Source organism: Esox lucius, chromosome 14 (assembly GCF_011004845.1).
Source record: "Esox lucius isolate fEsoLuc1 chromosome 14, fEsoLuc1.pri, whole genome shotgun sequence".
Taxonomy (NCBI): Eukaryota; Metazoa; Chordata; class Actinopteri; order Esociformes; family Esocidae; genus Esox; species Esox lucius.
Genome location: NC_047582.1, coordinates 6,413,785 through 6,432,438, shown reverse-complemented (window position 1 = coordinate 6,432,438; position 18,654 = coordinate 6,413,785). Strand labels below are relative to the sequence as shown.

At 41.2% G+C, this 18,654-nt stretch overlaps 1 protein-coding gene across 1 annotated transcript; it reads left to right on the top strand.

Moving 5' to 3' along the window:
• The first annotated feature begins 337 nt into the window (after nucleotides 1-337).
• On the top strand, nucleotides 338-18,521 carry antxr2b (ANTXR cell adhesion molecule 2b). The gene is made up of 18 exons (XM_029124889.2): nucleotides 338-612; nucleotides 884-1,005; nucleotides 1,295-1,366; nucleotides 1,931-2,002; nucleotides 2,181-2,262; nucleotides 2,493-2,597; nucleotides 2,729-2,797; nucleotides 3,299-3,379; nucleotides 6,600-6,660; nucleotides 6,767-6,862; nucleotides 7,361-7,430; nucleotides 9,591-9,669; nucleotides 9,932-10,027; nucleotides 10,385-10,444; nucleotides 10,554-10,649; nucleotides 10,878-11,057; nucleotides 12,757-12,837; nucleotides 17,289-18,521. Exons 2-18 carry the CDS (start codon nucleotides 887-889, stop codon nucleotides 17,325-17,327), a joined length of 1,458 nt encoding a protein of 485 aa, XP_028980722.2. The 5' UTR covers nucleotides 338-612; nucleotides 884-886; the 3' UTR covers nucleotides 17,328-18,521.
• The last annotated feature ends 133 nt before the right edge of the window (nucleotides 18,522-18,654 follow it).

Genomic DNA, 18,654 nt, shown 5'->3' with positions numbered 1-18,654 from the left:
TATTGACTCATCTGAAGAAAAATCAGGTTGAAAACCGAAACACTGTCAAAAAAATTGACCAGTTGTGGGCAATCTGTCAACACGGGTGATCAATTTGGTTAAATAAATCACCGCGATCTGCGCATGTGCTTGTCATTGAATGAAACGCACCCATTCGATATTAAGTTATTTATTTGTCACTTTCACATAAAAGTAAGTAAAGACATTTTCAGCTACACAAGTCATAGGATCTTAACTATGATTTGCATTAGGATCTCGGGAAAATATAAAACTAACAACACGTGTCGTCACCACTCCCATTGACTCCTTTAGCCCCAAACCCCAGTATGCTCTTCGTAGTCTGCCTAGCAGGCGACTCAAGAACGTTAGCATAGTTGCACCTCTGGGTTACCAATGTATGTGGGTTTAATGATTCTCCTGCCGCTCTGGGAAAGTCACCACCCTTGGAGTTTCGTCAGCAACATGTGACAATTCAAGACCTAAGGAACAAGTTCGTAGCGGTTCGCAGGGTCAAAGTGATGGTTGGAGAGTCATGGATAATTCAAGGGTTTAAAGCAGCGCGAGTGCATCTCTGTATCGGTTACGCATGCTCAATTTAATTCAGATGCGACGGTACGGTAAAGTATCGGCTGTGAACGACACTCCCCAAGCTATTTTATTCTCTCAAATCAGAACAAAATGTGTTACCAACATGTGGCAATGAGGTTAAGTGGTATTGGCAATCATATACAGTAACATGTTGCGTAAATCTAATCTTTGTTATTTGGTATTTTTTTGGAAAATCAGGCTTGAGCCCTGTCTCAACGAAACGAAGGAGCGAATGTAAGGTAGTTCAGTGGGCTATGTGCAAAATATTGAAAATATAAATCTCATTTTTTCCAAGGCAATGATCATCAACGGACAGTGGATTGCACTTCTGCTTACCTTTTGTATGAACATATTATTTTGTAAAAGTGAAGAAACATCTTGCCATGGAGCGTTTGATATTTATTTTGTTTTAGATAGGTAAGTAATAGCCTACACAATAAATGCAGGATGTATTTGATATGTAATTGACTAGTTTTTTTTTTATGGTGAACTATATTTATGGTCAAAATGTCATGGCAACAACTTGTTGTTCAACTACTCTCATCAAGAATGTTCTTATCAAGTTGTCTGTAATTGTGAAAAAATAAAGTTCGCCCGTTACAGTAATGTATAATAGTAGTATAATGACTCAGGTTCTATTTTAGTTTGTAGTCCTTGTACGGGTATGTTTAGTTCTGATTCAGGGAGGGTGTTTTACTGCCTCTAGGTCTGGCAGTGTGCATGATAACTGGGGAGAGATCTATGAGTTTGTGGAGCAGCTCACCAACCGCTTTGTGAGGTAAGCGAATAAAGGAATTGCTGCCATGTAACACTCTGGTGAAAAGGGGGCTTTTTCTTTATTAAACACATCAATGCCCATCTACACTAGGGTTAAAGTTACTCTCTGAATGAGATGGAAGTTTGGCACCAGATGCACAATCAAAGAATGATTAACCAAAGATACACAATATTTACACAGTGGACAATCAGTACAGAGTAACTGTTGCTATCTTACTCATTTGAAAGTGGGACATAATGTTTTTAAGCAGACGCCAATAGACACTGGACAAAATACAGGTCCACGTTTGGATATAGCATGTGGGATTATTTTGAAATGTAATGGTAGGGTACTAAATTTAACTCAAGACATTCGGGTGAAATAGCTGACTGTGGTGGCAACTGTATAATTGTAATGTGCAATTAAAAGGTTAGCCATAAAGGGTGTAGGAAGGGATACAGTAGACCCACTTTAAACGTAGTCTTCTGAAAACCAAATCTAAGCAGTCATTGTCAACTTGAAGGGCTTTTACTTTGTGCTGTTCAATCCTATTGGCCTGTTGGTGTTTCTCTGTTTTTGATTTAGTCCAAGGATGAGAGTTTCCTACATAGTTTTCTCATCTAAATCGGAGGTGATTCTGCCACTGACAGGAGACAGGTACAGACATGCCCACGCACACAAACACACACACACACACACACTCTTTTTCTGTCTCCGTCCTCTCTCCTCCTCTTGCTCCCCCAAAGTCTTACTGTCAGACAGTATATTACAAAATCTATTGTTTGTTTTCATTACTCAATTTCTAAGACAGCAAATTCGACCATATATTCCTTAGATATGAAATAGAGGAAGGCTTGAAAAAACTACGTGAAATCCGACCAGCAGGTGAAACATACATGCACGAAGGCATGAAATCGGTAAGCAGTGTCTATTTTATTCCCTTGTTTGCCATTCCTTTATAAAAGTGACATTTCATTCCTTTAGCATACGCCTGTATCCAGAGCAACTTACAATAGTGAATGCTTTTTCATTCTGGTTCCCTGTGTCAATGAAACCCCCAACAACACATCCGTTGCAAGCACCATGGTTAACCAACTGAGCTACACATGACTACGTTTTACATTAAAACATGGCTTCCTCCATGTAGGCTTCAGAGCAGATGAAGGCCCAGGTCACACGGTCCTCCAGCATCATCATTGCTCTGACTGATGGGAAACTGGACATCTATCCGTATGAACTGACAGTAAAGGAGGTAACACCATTATGTTAAAGAGATATGTGCCATAAAATAGTAATGAATGTAAGTGCTTTGAGAGCCTTAATGGTACAGAGATGTTCCATGAATGCAGCTAATGTATATGTCCCCTTTCTTTTGTGTTGAAGGCTAACACTGCCAGGGACTTTGGTGCTAGAGTTTATTGTGTTGGTGTGAAGGACTTTGATGAAAGCCAGGTATGAGCCATTTTATGGTTCAGTTTTTGTAGTCTCATCTTTTTTATCAATTGTAGGCTAAAGAAGCACACATGCATGTACCCACCGACAGTATTAATGTCAAATGCTGTTTTTATTTTGTTTATCTCTGCACACTGACAACATGGCATCCGATACTTCTAGTCCCTGACCAGTGACTGAGAGGGAAACCTTTCATATTCGATGAATCTGGACTGAGATGTATCATGGGTATCCTTAAAGTAGCCGTTTTATGATTAGATCTTCAGTCCATTTCGGAGTGTATTGGCAGGCTGGACAGGAAGATATTTGTACTGTAATCATCTAATTGGCCTGTGCCTGCCCTACTTCCTGTTCTAATTTTGTTACATTTAGATCAGATGAAAACATACAGGAAAACATTAGCAGGAGGATAAGGGAAGGTGTTGTGGATGAACATAGTGCTCTGTGTTTTAAATCCATGTACAGGCATTCTTCTCACATGTTTCCTTGTTATACTTACAGCTTGTGGACATTGCAGACAACAAAGACCAAGTGTTCCCAGTGCTGGCTGGATTTCATGCACTGAAAACCATTGTGAATTCGGTGAGGTTTCAATAAACGCATAGTAACCCATAGATAAATACAGTTGTATGCAAAAGTTTGGACACCCCTTCCAAAATACAGTATCTCACGAAAGTGAGTACACCCCTCACATTTTTGTCAATATTTGAGTATATCTTTTCATTTGACAACACTGAAGAAATTACACTTTGCTACAATGTAAAGTAGTAAGTGTATAGCTTGTATAACAGTGTAATTTAGCTGTCCCCTCAAAATAACACAACACAAAGCCATTAATGTCTAAATCGCTGGCAACGAATTGAGTACACCCCTAAGTGAAAATGTCCAAATTGAGCCCAATTAGCCATTTTCCCTCCCTGGTGTCATGTGACTCGTTAGTGTTACAAGGTCTCAGGTGTGAATGGGAAGCAGGTGAGTTAAATTTGGTGTCATTGCTCTCACACTCCCTCATACTGGTAACTGGAAGTTCAACATGGCACCTCATGGCAAAGAATTCTCTGAGGATCTGAAAAAAAGAATTGTTACTATACATAAAGATGGCCTAGGCTATAAGAAGATTGCCAAAACCCTGAAACTGAGCTGCAGCACGGTGGCCAAGACCATACAGCGGTTAAACAGGACAGGTTCCACTCAGAACAGGCCTTGCCATGGTCGACCAAACAAGTTGAGTGCACATGCTCAGTGTCGTATCCAGAGGTTGTATTTGGGAAATAGACGTATGAGTGCTGCCAGCATTGCTGCGGAGGTTGAAGGGGTGGGGGGTCAGCCTGACAGTGCTCAGACCATATGCTGCACACTGCATCAAATTGGTCTGCATGGCTGTTGTCCCAGAAGGAAGCCTCTTCTAAAGAAGAGGTTCTTTGAGGGAACCATGAATGCCAACATGTACTGTGACATACTGAAGAGACTGGGCCAAAGTGCAGTATTCCAACATGATAACAATCTCAAACACATCTCCAAGATTACCACTGCCTTGCTAAAGAAGCACTGTTATACAAGCTGTACACTCATTACTTTACATTGTAGCAAAGTGTCATTTCTTCAGTGTTGTCACACATATAATATATAACAAATATAATAAAATATTTACAAAAATGTGAGGGGTGTACTCTTTTGTGAGATACTGTACATAGTTAGATTTTTTCCTAAATGAAAATAAGTTAACCCCACCCCCAGAGCTAACAAATTTAAATTTGACTTATTTCTAAAACTTTCAATTTGACATTTCTACACATTTTAATTTGACATATTTCTACAAATTTCAATTTGACATATTTCTACATATTTTAATGCACAGTTACTATTTATTTGCTGATTGAAGAAAAAATAAAGCATTAAATGTGGTTTGCGCAAAGGTTTGTAAGGGATCACAGCTTCAAAATGTTTCTTGTTGCCAACTAACAATTGTTTTATTGTTACTTTAGGATTTTTTTCTAACTCTTCCTTGCAGAAAACTTCTAGTAAAGAAATAGTCTTTGGTCATCTTGCATGCAATGCGTGTTTGAGTTCTAAAAACAGATTTTCAATAATATTCAAGTCTGGAGACAGTGAAGGCCATTCAAAAACCTTTATCTTTTGTGCATGTTCATGGTTGTTTCTGAGGTATGTTTTGATTTTATCAGATCAGAGCATTTGGTTTCAAGATGCCTCTGGCTTGTATAAGTAGTGTTGCATACTTCAGATGTTGACTTTTGTAAGAATATCGCAGGGTAAAGTTTCCTTCTGGTGACTCTTCAATATAGATCATGTTTGGTCTAGCAACCCTGCACTGTGGATCAGGGTACCTCTACTCCTGTGGCAGCCATACCTTCCAACAGGTTCTTCACATTGATGTTTTACTCCTCATTCCTGAGTAGTTTACAAGCAGTTCCATCTGAGATTTTTCTTCCAGTTCTTGTCTTGATTTCAACAGTTCCCTTTAATTTTAATTTCTTATTAACATTTTGGACAGTAGAACTTGCAAGCAGGAAGAATTTAGATATCTCGTTATTTTATTGTTATAGCCTTCCCCTGCTTTGTAAGAGTCAATAATCTTTATTTTCTGATGGTCAGTCAGCTGTTTAGAGGAGTCCATGAGGGTGGAGTGTGAGGACAACACCCTGATAGGGTTGAAGAAGCAGAGAATGTATTACCTTCTTGAATCTGGACATACACTCACCTAAAGGATTATTAGGAACACCATACTAATACTGAGTTTATACTAATACTATACTAATACTAATACTGACCCCCTTTCGCCTTCAGAACTGCCTTAATTCTACGTGGCATTGATTCAATAAGGTGCTGAAAGCATTCTTTAGAAATGTTGGCCCATATTGATAGGATAGCATCTTGCAGTTGATGGAGATTTGTGGGATGCACATCCAGGGCACGAAGCTCCCGTTCCACCACATCCCAAAGATGCTCTATTGGGTTGAGATCTGGTGACTGTGGGGGCCATTTCAGTACAGTCAACTCATTGTCATGTTCAAGAAACCAATTTGAAATGATTCGAGCTTTGTGACATGGTGCATTATCCTGCTGGAAGTTGCCATCAGAGGATGGGTACATGGTGGTCATAAAGGGATGGACATGGTCAGAAACAATGCTCAGGTTGGCCGTGGCATTTAATCAATGCCCAGTTGGCACTAAGGGGCCTAAAGTGTGCCAAGAAAACATCCCCCACACCATTACACCACCACCACCAGCCTGCACAGTGGTAACAAGGCATGATGGATCCATGTTCTCATTCTGTTTACGCCAAATTCTGACTCTACCATCTGAATGTCTCAACAGAAATCGAGACTTATCAGACAAGGCAACATTCTTCCAGTCTTCAACTGTCCAATTTTGGAGAGCTTGTGCAAATTGTAGCCTCTTTTTCCTATTTATAGTGGAGATGAGTGGTAATAATCCTTTAGGTGAGTGTATATTAAGGCCTAATGAGTCATATTATTTATAAGATCTCACAAAAAGATAACTAATGGATTAACTGGAAGGGTGCCCAAACCTTTACACATACCACATTTAGTAACCTTTTTTCAGTCTGGTACATTCAGCAAATAAATTCAGCTGTGCATTACAGTTTGCTGAATTATGTCAAGTTTAAGTTTGTTCACTCTAGAGGTTTTGTTCACTTCTTTTCACTTGGGAAATCATCAAAACATGTCATTTGGCCAGGGTGTCCAATCTTCCCCATTCTCAAGGTGCATTCAACGATAGCTATTGTGCATTAAAGGTCATGATTTCAATTCTCTGACAGATTTTGAAGCAATCCTGCACACAAGTGTTTAGGGTGGAACCCTCCAGTGTTTGTGTGAATGGTACGTTGCAAAGTTCAAATCAATTTGAATATGACATTAGTCAAATCTTATTTATTTGAATTATTTTCATTTGTGTCTAAAAAACGTGACCCCTCTCTAATTCTAGAATCCTTCAACATCGTCCTAAGAGGATACAACTTTGCACGTGGAAGCAGTCGGGATGGAGTTGTCTGCATACTCACTGTCAACCAGAACACATACAGTTAGCATCCTTACTATGTTGGCATGCTCAGTTTAGTCTGCACTAAAATACTGACATATCTTTATTCATGCATTATTACCAGGGTCAGGGATGTTATAAGGACAGCATATAATATTTAGATTATTTCTTGTGGATGCCCAAGTTTCAGTAACATATGAGTAGGTGGTGGGTCAGAAAAGCATGACTTTGTAATGGGTTAATTAGAACTACTTCCTCTGGATTCAATCAAATTTCTTCATGGAAAGATTTTAGTTCATAGCCACAAAAATGGAGTAATGAGCTTATGAAGTGAATGTTGGGTCTCACTTGTACTTAGCTGAATCCTATACAACAAAACAGTGTCTCATGTGGTAGACAGAGATGTCATTATGTAGCTGAGGGCATGTAACTGGTGTGCCTCATTGCTTAATATAGAACACAACATAAAACGTCTCTTCACTGAAAGGGCATGGAACTTCTCTCTTGCTTAATCTCTCCCTCCCTCACTCTCTGTCCCAGATGAGAGGCCAAGTGTGGTGCAGGATGGCTATCTATTGTGTCCGGCACCAGTGCTGCATGAAGTTGGACAGTAAGTGCTGCACTTCATTCTCTCCCCACAGCACTTCCTGTAGCCATAAATAGCCTGTGAGCTAATCAGCACGCTTGGTTGTCCAGATCAAAAGGACGTCATGTTGACTCTTGGTTGAGACGAGAGCTGAACCACACAGCTATCGTAGGCCACATGCACCTCCATTCTGGGATTTTGGTGGGTTTGATTGGTCACCGCTTGATAAAAGCAAACGGAATAATTAACATAATGAAAGTACAAGAATAGAAGTCTGGGTGCTTTTATAGAATAGGTACTTTTCAGCTCTGTTCCACTGAAGTGGCCTGTCAGGTTTCCTTATAAAATGTGTACCCTGAACCAATGTACAGTGGATTGAATACATATTAAATTTCATAATAACTTTTTAAGGGTTTATGTTACAGTCTGGTACGAAAATGTATTAAGTTGGGATTCTCTTTGATTAACACAACATACAGAACACTTTGAAGTTGGAAAATATTGTATTAATGTGAAACAAAAAGTAATTACACAAAACAAACAGGGATGCTTTTTCTCGTTTCGCTCTGAGAACTCCTTGTGGTTGGTCAGGCACCTGCGAGCTCAGTTGTATTTGTAGGCTGGGAAATGCGTTCACCTCCAGCGTGTATGCTGGCGTAAACATTCTGGTTCAGTGTGCACTGTGATGAAAACATAATGGCATGGTGAGCATTAGAGGACACGTTTCGATTATAAGATTGCTATTTTACCAAATGCTGTCCCTGAGCGAAGAGTTGGTCTCAGCTCTTTACTGTAAATGTTAGTTTTTTCAGTCAACCTATTGGGTAAAATAAGAATGTATTTTTAAAGGCCATAATTGCAAATTGTATACGACACAAAATTGTAAAGTGAGGAAAAGAAATCAAAAGAAATGTGTTGGTTGGATAAGTATATACTTGTTAGAACCACCTTTGGCAGCAATTACAGCAGCAAGTCTTTTTTTGGGGATGTTTCTACTAGCTTTGCTCAACTATTTCCTGCCCATTCGTCTAGGTCAACAGCAACATTCAAGTCTTGCCACATATTCTTAATTGGGTTGAGGTCTGTGCTGTGACTGGGCCATTCTAGAACACTCAGTGTAGCCTTGGCTTTGTGTTTAGGACCATTGTCTTCCTGAAAGGTGAACCCCCCCCCCCTTTTCATCTAGGGCAGTGTTTCCCAATCCTGGTCCTCAGGGCCCAAAGGTGTGCACGTTTTCGTTTTGTGGGGTTGGCGTTTTCAAGGTAATGAGAAGCATTGGCTTTGCATTTCACATAGGACCAATGTCTTTCCCCACTCTACTCTCCCATATATAGAAGGTCCTTGTGCAGCATCTGGTTAATGGTTGACATATGGACAGTTTTTTCCGTCTTGGCCGTGGATCTCTGTAGCTCCTTCAGATTTACCATTGGCCTCCTGGTGTTTTCTCCGATCACCGACCTCCATCCCCAGTCACTCATTTTCAGAGGACAGCCTGTAGTCATAATTGTTCCATATTATTTAATTTTTTAAATAATTGGATTTAACCTTGCTCTTGAATGTTCATAGTTAGGACATGTGTTTATAGCCCAACCCTGCCTTTTGCTTTTCCAGAACTGCCTCCAAGACTTATTTTGAAAGCTTCTTGGTTGTCCAGAGCTAGTTGTTTTTTATGTGCCATACTCTGGGGCCTTCCACAAACAGGTGGTTTTAATCTGAGATCATGAGATTAGGTGGACTCTTCCACGCATTATGCGAAGCTATGTTGAACTCATTAATATTCTGAAAGCAATTGGCTGCACCACAACTCAAGTTGTCATAGTAACAATACGTATGGAATCAGTTTAGGTTTGTATCTGTAGTTCATTAAAAAATGTAATGTAATACTTTGTGTAGATCACTGTCATTCATATAGTTGAGTACAGGAGGATGTTATCTGTGAGACTTTGTCGCCCTGTGTTAGCTTTTTCCCTGCCCACTAGCATGCCTGTTTGTTATGGCACAGTGCCCTGGCATTTCAACAGTTGGTGTACCAGCGATCTGACAGACCGATACTCAAACTAAATTTGACCTACTTTGTAATAGTATCTCTCTCTCCTATCTCTCTGTTGTCTTCTTTCTGTATCTCCATTTCACTCCCACACAAAACATGAATTAACAGTGGAGCTGTATCTTACATCTGTATAGATCCATAGATGTGTTGATCAGTTTGAACAATGGCCAGTCCTACATCTCCAGCCCCTTCACTATCTTTGCTACAACATGTGTGAGTATCAGAAACACCAAGAAACATTATTTGTTGGTGTTTGACCCATACACTAAAGTCTAGTCTCATGAAGTGTTATGATATAACCTCCTTATCAGAATCACTTTCGTTCACTAAGTACATTTTCTTATTCTCTGAATGTTTACTTTGTGTAATGGTGTTGCTAGTTTGACAACATATATGGACAGAATACACTAAATCTATTCAAAGTTGACATACAAAGTAATTATTAAGCCGATAACATCCATCTTTCCCGACACAGTCTGATGGGAAAGTGGCGCTGGTGGTGATCTTACTACTTCTTCTGCTACTTGGCCTGGCTCTCTTGTGGTGGTTTTGGCCTCTCTGCTGCACCATAGTGAGTTGTTTTACCTCCCCTCGGACCAACTTTACTTTTGTTTAGCAAGGAATTTCAAGGGTATATGATGCAATCCTTTTCTTTGTGTCTGTGCCTTAGAGATGTATGCATGTACATTAGGACCCACCCAATTATCTACACAAAATGCGACATATTCTTACTTGGATTATTTAATTATCGGCCAATCAAGTGAAAATCAAGTACAAAATGGAGAAAAACTGTAGTGGGTGTAGACTTTCCACTGGCACTGTAATATAGCTGTCGGTTGTGATATAATTCAGCACATTGAGTAGTGGACTCATTGTTTGTGTACCATTGCTAACTGTTCAAAACTGTGTGTGTGTGTGTGTGTCACAGGTGATCAAAGACCCCCCACCCCGTCGCCCCCCTCCGCCGCCCCCTCCACCTCCAGTCCCAGTGAGTTGGCCGTATGCTCGGTGTTGTTGTCCTTCTACTCACTCCATTAGAGAATAGTAACCCCCCCCCCCCACACACACACACACACACACACAATGACTCATTGCAGGCGCCAGAAGAGAACCTTCTGCCCAAGAGGTCGTGGCCCATGGTGGATGCGTCCTACTACGGAGGACGGGGAATCGGTGGGATGAAACGCATGGAGGTATACATGAATAGGCAGAACCCCATCAAACCTTCATGCGTCTTTCTACGTTGTGTTGACAAGGAGTTGTGTTACTTCAGTTTGAATGGTGTTAGTCTAAACTTGTCAATATTTTGTGCTTGACCAGTATACAATGTTTAAATGAACAGTATAATATAAGATTAAGAAAGGGAGTAGTAGGATTAACAGTAATTGAATAGGATTTCTGTATGTTAAACTGTGTTTTAGGTTCGTTGGGGCGAGAAAGGCTCCACTGAGGAAGGTGCGAGGCTAGAGAAAGCCAAGAATGCGGTGGTGACAATAGTGGAAGAGGAGGTGAAAGAACCAATCATTAGGAAGGCTGTGCCTCAGAGACCGGCCCCTACCTATCACATTCCAGAACAGTCCAAATGGTACACGCCCATTAAGGTAAGTCAACATAGCATTATTAAATACTCCAAACCAGAGGCCTCTACTACGAAGCAGGGTTTGGGGTTAGTGAGCTAACTTCAGGTTGAACCCTGGGATGTCAGTGTCACGTCGGTGGTTCACTTGTTACAGGGTTGCATCACCATGGTAACTTAACCTGCTCCGGATCAGGTTATATTCAAGATAACAGATCAACACTTATAAAAGCACTACCTACTGACCAATCAATTATCGGTTGAAAATGGCATCACCATTCTTAGAAGATCCTGCAGAGCTGAGTGTGCGGATAGTGAGAGGGTCTTTTAGAAAAGCAAGAATATTCAGAGAACAACAAAACCCCTTGGCTTTCTCTGATGAGTATCTTTATGAAAGAGGGAATTATGTATCTTTGTCAGCTTCTTGAGCCGTATGTTGCCAGTGTGACACATTGAAGTTGTGTGCTTACAGTTCCACAGACTGCATGCATAGCGTAAAGTTACAGGCTGTTTTATGTGGGCTGTGGGTGATGCGGAGAACTTAAGCAAAAACACTGTCTGTCGGTGGTTCTTACTCTAACAGATCTACTTGATACATTTGTTGTGTTCCCAGGCCACTTGCCCATGCAGTCTATTAAAGAGTTTTTTTTTTAAGAAATAGCAGGTAGACAATAACTTACTATATAGATGACTACTTCATCTATAAATAATGTAGACCCTCTGACGTTTAATGTTGTATATTATATGCAGCATAGTCTTTTCATAGGTTTCCCAGAGTGATTGGTGCCATAAATTGCACCCATATTCTGATAACAGCATCGCTGGATGAGAGCGAAGACGATTTTGTTAATCGCAAGTCACTCCATAGCATCAACATTTAGATAAAGGAAAAATAAGGTTAGTCATTGTTTGGTCATACTGGTACATTGCCTACATGGACACCAAGGGTTTTCAAAAAAGCAGTAGGCTGGACAAATAAAGGTAATTCCTTTTTAGCACACGTAAATATTCACACAGCCTAGGTGTCACAGTTAGGCTATCGTTCTCCCCACCATTGAGTCCTTTCAAATGCACATTGATCTTTCACTTTATATACATTTTTTATTTGCTCCCAAGACCGCTTAACACTTCCAGGTTTGCAACTGAATGAGTATGGCAAAAATTGTCTTACACACCATAAGAATGTATCTAAGCCACACGTTCATTTAACGGAGCGCACAGTTGTAATTATAGTCAAATCTAGTTGTGCCTTAATGATGGGGCAGTGATATTGATAATCATTATCACTCACGCATTTACACAGTGACAATTTCTTTTGCCAGCTTTCCTTCCTGCTTTTGGCAGCAGCAACTGTTGCTTTTTGGATTCTTATGCAGGACACCTCTTATGCAGGATTGCGGTGGTTAGGCTTAGTGACGCTAGCTAATGAAAAGGAATCCTGGGCATGTTGAACTTGCTTTGTAGTATAGGCCTCAGTTGTTTAAGCTGTGAAACATTAAATCAAAAGGTTTCATCTGGACAAATTCAGGAGGGGTCCCTCCCCGTACCAAACGAAACACAACAAACCTGCAGAGAACATTTGTTTTATTAAATGTTGTACAACTTAATAGTTTTGCTTGGGGGATTGGGGGATTTAAAATACTGTATTTACACAACAAGAGGTTTACCTGAACTAGATTTAGACGGGTGTCATCATCACAATTCCAATCTTTTCATCCTCTCAGGGACGTTTTGATGCACTGGTGGCGTTACTCAGGCGACAGTATGATCGAGTTGCTGTTATGAGACCAACAGCTCAGGACCGGGTAAGGTGTCCCCCTGTTTAACGTCCTCTGTTTACTTCCAGTTTTCTTCTGAATGCTTTTTCTAAATTTGCTGAGCAGGGTAGTGTGATACAACAAACTCATGAATACAGAAAGAAAGGAGAAAGAGTCAGCGAGACAGAGCTTCAGTATTTGCTGCTTGGTCAACATTGCCAAGTTCACACGAGTTAGTAACTGTATCTAGCTCATTAGTGTTGGAACAGACAGGCTCATCAGGGGTGAGGGGCATTGAGGGAGAGAAAGGACATGACAGGTCAGTTACCATTGTCCACTGGGAGAGGAGGTGACAGCTTTAGCCATTAACTGTCCCACCATACACATCATGGGTTGGGTGGTATGGGGGTGGCTAGATGGAGGTATCGTATAGATTACAGATGGTGTGTCTTAATCCAACTGCAGAAAAATAATCCTGCAGCGAGGGGAAAAAGGAAGGAAATGGCTTGGGATCAATTTACATTTTGTTTGAGCTGATACACATTTTCAGGAGCTTTTTCACACATTGCCTGCACACAAGTTAACGTTCCCTGTTCCAAGTTCTGCAGGAAATGGTTGATCAAATTAAGATACAACAGCCATTAGCTGTCCTCCACCACAGCATACCCATATGAAATGAAGGGATGGTCCTGTGTGTCTGTCCTCCACCACAGCATACCCATATTAATGGAGGAATGGTCCTGTGTGTCTGTCCCCCACCACAGCATACCCATATTAATGGAGGGATGGTCCTGTGTGTCTGTCCTCCACCACAGCGTACCCATATTAATGGAGGGATGGTCCTGTGTGTCTGTCCTCCACCACAGCGTACCCATATTAATGGAGGAATGGTCCTGTGTGTCTGTCCCCCACCACAGCGTACCCATATTAATGGAGGAATGGTCCTGTGTGTCTGTCCTCCACCACAGCGTACCCATATGAAATGAAGGGATGGTCCTGTGTGTCTGTCCCCCACCACAGCATACCCATATTAATGGAGGAATGGTCCTGTGTGTCTGTCCCCCACCACAGCGTACCCATATTAATGGAGGAATGGTCCTGTGTGTCTGTCCCCCACCACAGCATACCCATATTAATGGAGGGATGGTCCTGTGTGTCTGTCCTCCACCACAGCATACCCATATTAATGGAGGGATGGTCCTGTGTGTTTGTCCTCCACCACAGCATACCCATATTAATGAAGGGATGGTCCTGTGTGTCTGTCCTCCACCACAGCATACCCATATTAATGGAGGGATGGTCCTGTGTGTCTGTCCTCCACCACAGCATACCCATATTAATGGAGGGATGGTCCTGTGTGTCTGTCCTCCACCACAGCGTACCCATATTAATGAAGGGATGGTCCTGTGTGTCTGTCCCCCACCACAGCATACCCATATTAATGGAGGGATGGTCCTGTGTGTCTGTCCTCCACCACAGCATACCCATATTAATGGAGGGATGGTCCTGTGTGTCTGTCCTCCACCACAGCATACCCATATTAATGGAGGGATGGTCCTGTGTGTCTGTCCCCCACCACAGCGTACCCATATTAATGGAGGAATGGTCCTGTGTGTCTGTCCCCCACCACAGCATACCCATATTAATGGAGGGATGGTCCTGTGTGTCTGTCCCCCACCACAGCGTACCCATATTAATGGAGGAATGGTCCTGTGTGTCTGTCCCCCACCACAGCATACCCATATTAATGGAGGGATGGTCCTGTGTGTCTGTCCTCCACCACAGCATACCCATATTAATGGAGGGATGGTCCTGTGTGTCTGTCCTCCACCACAGCGTACCCATATTAATGAAGGGATGGTCCTGTGTGTCTGTCCCCCACCACAGCATACCCATATTAATGGAGGGATGGTCCTGTGTGTCTGTCCCCCACCACAGTGTACCCATATTAATGGAGGGATGGTCCTGTGTGTCTGTCCTCCACCACAGCATACCCATATTAATGAAGGGATGGTCCTGTGTGTCTGTCCCCCACCACAGCATACCCATATTAATGGAGGAATGGTCCTGTGTGTCTGTCCCCCACCACAGCGTACCCATATTAATGGAGGGATGGTCCTGTGTGTCTGTCCCCCACCACAGCGTACCCATATTAATGGAGGGATGGTCCTGTGTGTCTGTCCCCCGAGTAAGGAGGTGACAGGTTTAGCCGTGACTGCCTCCCTGTCCTCCCAGCATGTACACAGGGATCTGTCGTGACCCCCCCCCAACAATGCCCAGGATGCTATCGGAGGCTTCTGACCTGTCACAGCTCTGACCAGCACGAAGAAGATAACAAGCAGAGGAAGGCTGGATGTAAATGAGAATAAGGAGCTGATGGAATGGGGGCGGGGGGTTGCAGACGAGGGGCGCTGTCTGACCTCTGTCCTTCTTACCTCCTTTGCTGTGGCCATGTTTTGTGTGGGGCTCATTAATTAAGATGCCGGACTAGGCATTTCGTATATTGTCCTGTCATTAACAGAGGTGAGGGGGCACAGGGCCAAGCACAACACTTTGGAATATAGATATTAATAGTTTGCCCAGGGCTGAAGCCCAGGATTAATAAATGCTTATGTGATCACTGGATAAGCAAGCCTGGGGCCAGTCTTAGCCTTGTGCAGAGATAGCCCTGGGTAAGAAAAGTGCAGTGTGAAAAGGCCTATACACAAACCAAATGACCTAAATCGTCTTTGACAGTATATTAGCAATGGACCCTGGTGAATTGTTGAAGGAGAGCTGGTACCGACTCTGCTGGTCTGGCTTGGCTAATGATGAGGCTCAAACTCAACACAATGAGTGCGTCTGTCTTTCCAGCCAGTTACGCTCTTGCGCTTGATTAGCTTGATGGGCAAATAGCTAGGTCACGACAACGCGCCCCCCCCCATCTCCTGCTCACCCATTATAGCCTGAGCCTCCTGCCTCAATTGAGTTCAATTATGATAAATTACTGTAAATGTCAACTCCACACAGCGCTGTCAACGCAATTTGCCCTATGACAATGTCACGTACACAGCGACTCCATTAGGGGCCCATTTTGCAACGGATGTACAGATCATTTATCTGAAATCCATAAATCCATATATGGCATTGGCTAATGGCTATAGCGGGCAGCAGTATAACATTGAGGAGAGCTGGTTTGACATGGTTGCTTGTTCTAATCTTTATACCAGCGGAAAGCAGGTCTGAGCAATCTGCAGTGTCTGGATGAAAAGAGCGGAATATCATGGATGTTCTATACTGTTCATGAGAATTAGGCTGATGTATAGAGAAGGTGAGGAGGGGTTACTAATGCTGGATATTAAGTATACGTGCCCCCTGCACTTTCCCCACAATGTCACATACAGTATAAAGCGACAATGCCACATAAGGAAAAATACATTTTTAGACTTTTATTGAACATTTTATTGAAAATGAAATACTGAATTATCATGTACATTATAATTTAGGCCCTTTGCCATGACACACCAATTTGAGCTCAGATGCATTGAGTGTACATCCATTATCCTTGAAAGGAAGTCCATCTGTGGCAAATTAAATTGACTGTACATGATTTAGATAGACACACACCTCTCTATTTAAGGTCATAGACATTGCATGTCAAAGAAAAAACTAAGCCATGAAGTGCTAAGAACTCTAGGTATACCTAAGATAGAATTGTGATAGAAGGCATAGATCTGGGGGAAATTATAGAAAATTGTTGAAGCATTTAAAGTTCCACCATCATTGTGAAATAAAAGAAATGTTGAACCACCATCCTAGAACAGGCTGTAACCGGTTAAGGGCCTTGGTGAGGGAGGTGACCAAAAACCCAATGGCAACTCTTAAAGAGCTTAAGTGTTTCTCTGTAGAAATGGGGGAACCTACTAGAATGTCTCGCGAACAGTGTATCACATCAGCTGGCTAATACCATCCCAGCAGTGAAGCATGGTGGTGGGAATATCATGCAGTGGGGATGCTTCTCAGTGGCATGGAGTAGCAGACTTGTCAGGATTGAAGGGCTCTACAACGAAGAATGAGAGAAACTGCCCAAATCCAGGTGTGCATTGCTGGTAGAGGCACATCCAAGGAGACTCTGGGGTTGTGATTGATGTTCAAGGTGCTTCTATAAAGTACAACATATAAAGTGGGTGAATTTGTGTGAGATATAAAAAAAAAACATTCTCAAAACATTATTTTGCTCTGTCGTTAAGGATTATTGTTTGTAGATTGATGACAAAATAAATGTAATAAATTGTCTATAACATCAGAATGTGGAGAAATTGAATGGGTCTAAATACTTTCCAAAGGCCCTGTGTATTAACAACTGTCTGTGTATATATTTTCTGTAGAATGCGTACATGTATATTTAAGCTTAAATATTCGCTATTGTAAAAGAGAATGTGTACTTAATAACCCACCTGGTAAAGTTAAAGGTAAAGGATAAGTAGACATGGAATTAACTGCTTTTTGTTTTGTTTCAGGGACGCTGCATGAATTTCACCCGAGTTCCCCATAATTAGGTCAAACACACAATCATCTTTGGACCATGGCGTAAACTGGATGCAATGAAGAACGTGCCTTAAGGTTATCAAGGTGGCTAACTTGGGATTTATTGATTGTTTTTATTCCAGTTGTATGTATGCAGGCATTATTCAACAGTGTTAACTGTTAAAGAGTTAACAACGCAGTAAAGCAAGAAGTTTATCTCAGTATATTTCTGACGCTGTTAATAACATCCAAATCACATCTACATTTCTTTACAGTACCAAACTATTTTCAAGTAAATTTGCCCTTTTAAATGTAACACAGAGCAACAGTTAATGGCTTCTGTCAGCCAGTCAAACAACTAAATGAACAAGTTACTCAAAAATATAAATCATGACCCTCAAGTGAATATGAAATGAATGAATCATTTGAGCTGCACATCACCTGTTAATGCCTTTATGTTGATTTAACTTTTCTCGTTAACCCAAATATTTCAAAGTATGTAACCAATATTAATCTGTTTTCATAACTTTACTGAAAAGGTGGAAGGTGCTTGTTCTTTGTATTCATAGAGAAAGTTATTTATTCCAACACAGTAGTTGACCCTTCATCAGAATTTGGGAGAACACTCATTGAATGCTCAAAGCTTTAACTGTGTGTGTGTGTGTGTGTGTGTGTGTGTGTGTGTGTGTGTGTGTGTGTGTGTGTGTGTGTGTGTGTGTGTTTCTGAACCAAAAAATATCCCAAACCGTGGTTAAATCTGAGAAAGCTGACTATAGGGGAAATCTTTCCTGGCCCAATTCTGAAAAATGAATAATTTTTATCAACTATATTTATAGGTTTATGGTTAAAAATTATATTTGGGGTTAAAATTTGTTTATGGTTAGGCATTACCAATTAGGTTTAGGATCAGGGTTAATTATTAGGGTTTAAGAATGAATGTTAGGTTATTGAGGCTAAGCTTAGGGTTAATAATAGTAAAACCAAGGGCAACTTTGGGTTTTCCATTTAGAAACCATATGTGTGTTCTACATATGTGTGTGTGCTATCTGCAAGTGCAAATTCAAGAGCATTGACGAAGGGGAGTAGGCCTTCTAAAACATTGGGAGAATTAATAGCTATGTATTACAGGGTATTTTTTGTTGTTCATTGTAAAAATTGTACTGAAAACATTCTGACACAGATTTTTTTGTCACTAATTATTAAAGCATATTATGCCTGTAACTCAATGCACTGCTTTTTAGATGTATTGAACAAATGTTTCTTGAATGCTACATTTAAGGTCATGTTTCTTATTTGTTTTTTTTTAACACATATTGATAACCCTACTAGCTGGACTATGCTTGTATCACCAGGTCATTT

Coding starts and splice junctions, on each gene's coding strand:
- antxr2b (XM_029124889.2), top strand. CDS start 887: ATGATCATCAACGGACAGTGGATTGCACTTCTGCTTACCTTTTGTATG. Junction 3,380..6,599: donor TGAAAACCATTGTGAATTCG/GTGAGGTTTCAA, acceptor ATTCTCTGACAG/ATTTTGAAGCAATCCTGCAC. Junction 10,028..10,384: donor GGCCTCTCTGCTGCACCATA/GTGAGTTGTTTT, acceptor TGTGTGTCACAG/GTGATCAAAGACCCCCCACC.